This window comes from Otolemur garnettii, unplaced genomic scaffold (assembly GCF_000181295.1).
Source record: "Otolemur garnettii isolate 467f Iridium unplaced genomic scaffold, OtoGar3 scaffold00172, whole genome shotgun sequence".
NCBI lineage: Eukaryota > Metazoa > Chordata > Mammalia > Primates > Galagidae > Otolemur > Otolemur garnettii.
Window position 1 is genome coordinate 2210051 of NW_003852567.1, and position 5185 is coordinate 2215235.

The 5185-nt window shown below is 44.2% G+C and overlaps 1 protein-coding gene across 1 annotated transcript in view; it reads left to right on the plus strand.

Annotated features, from left to right (window-relative positions):
* DCAF12 (DDB1 and CUL4 associated factor 12) overlaps nucleotides 1-5185 on the plus strand; it is a 48294-nt gene that overhangs the window by 22350 nt on the left and 20759 nt on the right. The window contains exon 3 of the mRNA XM_003800280.3: nucleotides 4460-4666. Within this exon, the coding sequence (XP_003800328.1) occupies nucleotides 4460-4666 (207 nt within the window). The remainder of the gene's footprint in view (nucleotides 1-4459; nucleotides 4667-5185) is intronic.

Sequence of the window (5185 nt, forward strand, 5' to 3'; positions counted from 1 at the left end):
GGCGGGTCCGGGCTGGGGATTCGAACCCGCCACCTTAGGTGTATGTGGCTGGCGCCTTAGCCGCTTGAGCCACAGGCGCCGAGCCAAGTAAATATTTTTAAATCAGTGTGATATAGGGTTGTGGGTAGAGGGGTATTTTGGGAGCCTGTAAGAGGAGTAATTAATCAGCCTGGCTATTTAGATAATATTCCAGAATGACATGTCTGACCTGAATCATAAAAGATAAGCTTGTGTTGACCACATAAAGGAAAGAATAGGTGAAAGCATTTCTGGCATTGTGAACTGCATGAACATGAAACAAAATAATTATATTTCATTGAAAAATCTTGCAGATGTATAATTAAAGCAGTTATTTTTGTAGTTTATGTCCATGGCAGGATGTGAGGATAGGCCAGGGCTGGATTGAGGTTGGATTGAAGAGTCTTTTTTTTTTTTTTTTTTTTTTGATACAGAGCCTCAAGATGTTGCCCTGGGTAGAGAGTTGTGGCATCACAGCTCACAGCAATGTCCAACTCCTGGGCTCAAACGATTCTCCTGCCTCTGTTTCCCAAGCAGCTGGGACAGGCGCCCAGCACATTGCCCTGCTATTTTTTGGTTGCAGCCGTCATTGTTGTTTGGTGGGCCGGGCTGGTTTCGCTTGAGCCATAGGCACCAAGCCTTTTTTTTTTCCCCCAAGTGAGACAAGGTCTCTCACTTTGTTGCCCAGACTGCAGTGTAGTGGTATAATCACAGCTCATTGTAGCCTCAGACTTCTGGGTTCAATGTGATCTTCCTGCTTCAGCCTTCCAAGAAGCCAGGACTACAATGTGATCCTACTGCCTTAGCCTCCCAAGGAGCTAGGACTACTAGGACTACTACTAGTTTCTAAAAAATCTTACATTGTAGGTGGTACCTGTAGCTCAGTGGATAGGGCACTGGCCACATACACCGAGGCTGGCAGGTTCGAACCTAGGCTGGGCCAGCTAAAACAACTACAACCAAAAAAATAGCCAGGCATTGTGGCGGATGCCTATAGTCCCAGCTACTTGGGAGGCTGAGGCAAGAGAATCACTTAAGCCCAAGAGTTGGAGGTGCTGTGAGCTGTGATGCTACAGCACTCTACCCAGGGTAATGGCTTGAGACTCTTGTCTCAAAAAAATATATATATATCTTACATTATAGAAACAAGGTCTCACTATGTTGCTCAGTTTGATCCCAAACTCCTGTGTTCAACCAGTCCTTTCACCTCAGCCTTCCAAAGTACTAGAATTACAGGCATGACTCAACTGCCTACCCCTAAGCAGAATCTTAATGCCATGCTGAGGAGCTTGGCTTTTGAGTGGAAGGGAGCCATTGGATATTTTTAAATTAGAAACTGGAATGGGAGAATTTCCATTTTTATTTTTATTTTATTTATTTATTTATGTATTATTTTTATTTATTATTTTGAGACAGAGTCTTACTATTTCACCCTCAGAGTGCTGTTATGTCATAGCTCACAGCAACCTCAAACACTTAGGCTTAAGCGATTCTTTTGCTTCAGCCTCTCAAGTAGCTGAGACTATAGGTGCCCGCCACAAAGTCTGGTTATTTTTTGGTTGAAGTTGTCATTGTAGTTTGGCAGGCCCAGGCTGGATTTGAACCCGCCAGCTCCTGTGTCTGTGGCTGGTGCCCTAGCCACTGAGCTACAGGCACTGAGACATTGATTTATTTAGAGACAGAGTCTCACTTGGTAACCCTTGGTAGAGTGCTGTGACATCTTAGATCACAGCAACCTCAAAGTCTTGGGTTCAAGTGATCCTCTTACTTCAGCCTCCCAATAGTGGGGATTACAGGCACCTGCCATAGCACTCAGCTATTTGTTAGAGGCTGTTCTCACTCTGGCTCAGGCTAGTCTTGAACCTGTGAGCTCAGGCAATCCTCTTGCCTCGGCCTCTCAAGTGCTGGGATTACAGACATTAGCCACCGTGCCTGGCCAGGATTTCCATTTTTAGACCCTGCTAATATAAAGAATAATTTTGGGGGCAGTGCCTGTGGCTCAGTGAGTAGGGCACTAGCCCCATGTATCTGGGGCGGCAGGTTCATGCCCTGCCCCAACCTAACTGCAACAAAAAAATAGCCAGGTGTTGTGGCAGGCACCTGTAATCCTAGCTACTCAGGAGGCTGAGGCAAGAGAATCACCCCAGCCCAAGAGCTAGAGGTTGCCGTGAGCTGTGACACCATAGTACTCTACTGAGGGCAACAAAGTGAATTAATATCTCTTAAAAAATATATATAGGACTAGCTGATGCATTGGATGTTGGAATTAAGACAGATGGAGTATAATCTAGGATAAAACCCAGGTTTAGGGACAGGGCACATAATGGTGGCATTAGGGAAATGAGCAATTTGAGGAGCAAGATCATTTGTTCTGAAAACCTTCAGTCTAAAATGCCTGTGGATGCCTATCAGGCTGAGAGTCTGTTGGTCTTAAATACTGTGTTTCCCCCGAAAATAAGACACTGTCTTATATTTATTTTTTCTTAAGAAGACACACTAGTGCTTATTTTCAGGGGTTGTCTTTTATTAAGTATAATACAACAATCTACATTTATTCAAATACAGTTTAAGTCATCTTCTGGAACCTGATGGGGAGCTGACCTTGTTGGTGGGGCTGGCGCTAGTGATGCGAGAATTCCTTTCCCCTAGCCATTTGCACATACGCAATAGGATGCCTGCGCAAGTGCCAATGGCTTTGAGAAAGGAGCTATGGCAGATAAAAGGTATTCCAGTCTTCCTTACCGCTGGGAGCCAAAATGCATGATGTGTAATCTGCATAGCCATGCCCATCACTAGATCTTACTGTGGGGTAGGGCTTATATTTAACAAATGCATAGAAATCCTGCTAGGGCTTATTTTTGGGGTAGGCCTTACTTTTGGGAAAACATGGTAATTGTGGGAACTGACATTAAAGATTGGGAAATAGGGTGGTGCCTGTGGCTCAGTGGGGTAGGACGCTGGCCCCATATACCGAGGGTGGCGGGTTTGAACCCAGCCCTGGCCAAACTGCAACAAAAAAATAGCCAGGTGGCTGTGGCAGGTGCCTGTGGTCCCAGCTACTGGGGAGGCTGAGGTAAGAGAATCGCCTAAGCCCAGGAGTTGGAGATTGCTCTACCAAGGGCAATAAAGTGAGACTCTGTCTCTAAAAAAAAAAGACTGGGAGATGGTCCTTGTCCACCCTGTCTGGCACTTTATTCTAGCTACTCCTTCCTTTTTATATTTTAAACTTAAGACCCATCTAGTTTCTCCTTTCATAGATCTCCTTCTATGCAAACAGTAGGTTTATTTATATAAAAGTTTGCCATGATTTGCCTTTACCATGAGAATTGCTGATAGGATTTTAATTCAGTTTCCTAGGCTACAAGGTTTATAAAGACAGAGATTATTTTTCTCTTGTTCATAGTTCTGTTCATAACGCATAGTACAGGCAAATGAATAAGTGAATGAAAGGATGAATCATTGAATCACATGAAAAGTTTAACAATAGATTCTATTGGGAATGCTCAGAGAATCTGAGACTGAGTCTTTCCATGGACCATTTCTGAGTTGAATCTTAGAGGATAAAGAGGTAGAGGAGAGCAGTTCAGCCAGAGGCAGCTGCAAGAGCAGAGGCAGGGAGATGTAAGACAGAATGAGGAGGTTAGGAACAGTGGCAGTGAGACACAAAAACATTTAATACTGTTGTATATCTCCAGTCATTCCAAGAAACTTAATAACATTAATAGGTGTGTTAAAAAGTGGCTGTGACTTGTTCTGGGAATTGGGGTTTGTTTTTTTTTTTTTTTTGAGACGGAGCCTCAAGCTATCCCCCTGGGTAGAGTGCCATGGCATCACAGCTCACAGCAACCTCCAACTCCTGGGCTCAAGCGAGTCTCCTGCCTCAGCCTCCCAAGTAGCTGGGACCACAGGTGCCAGCCACAACACCTGACCATTTTTTTGGTTGCAGCCATCATTGTTGTTTGGCGGGCCCGGGCTGGGGATTCGAACCCGCCACCTTAGGTGTATGTGGCTGGCGCCTTAGCCGCTTGAGCCACAGGTTCCGGGCCTGGGAATTGGGTTTTGTTTGTACGTTTCTGTGCATGGGTAGGTGAGGATTAGATCTATAAAATATGTCCAATCTGAAAAAAAAATTGTTTTAATCTGGCTTTTTGTGTCCATTGTCTAATACAGGCCTCTTTGAAGCCTTTTGTGAATCCCAGGAAAATTTACGTCCTAATCTGTGTTCATGTGCCATATCATACCTGCCTAAACATGTATTTGTTTATTTTTATGTTTTATTTGTCTAATAACCCTGGCCGTATCTTTAATAATTCCCAAGGTCAAGCCTGTAATAGACATTAATTAAATGTTTGGTGCATAATTGAGCAAACACATTTCTACCCCCTATCAGCCACATTAAATAGGAGCTATGTTCTACTTCTGTATCCTTGTTCTCTTGTAGCTGTTTGTAGTGGATGTCCAAACAAGCCAAATCACCAAGATCCCCATTCTGAAAGACCGGGAACCTGGAGGTGTGACCCAGCAGGGCTGTGGTATCCATGCCATTGAGCTGAATCCTTCTAGGACACTGTTAGCCACTGGAGGAGACAACCCCAACAGCCTTGCCATCTACCGGCTGCCTACACTAGATCCTGTGTGTGTGGGAGATGTAAGTTTTCCCAGTAGTTTGTAGTTAGAGATAGCTTTGTTGTTAAATAGGGCCCTACCTCCCACCAGTTCACCTGGGAAGGAGTAGTTTTTTCTAAATTTCTGTTGACTCCAGAGACATGGGGATGAAGTTTGAGGTGGAATTATCAGAGTTGGGGCTGGACTCATCAGTGGGGGCTAGAATCCTTATAAGGTCTAGTGTATGTTTTCTAAAGAGGCAGGCAGCACACTTTAGGGATCAACAACAGTGGGTTTCTGTGTAAATCCACAGTGTTCACACATCTCCCACGACTAACAGTCAGGGAGCAAAATGTACTAAATCATTCAGCAATCATTTATTGAATCTTCTATAGCTAGGCATTGTTTCAGACACTGAGCACTCAGCAGTGAGTAAAGTTCCAAAGTTCCTGTTCTATTGAAGACTGCATTCTAATGAAGGGTGACACATAAACCAATAAATATTTACCAGTAATATGTCAAAATTTGGTACGAGTGGCTCGGCGCCTATAGCTCAACCGGC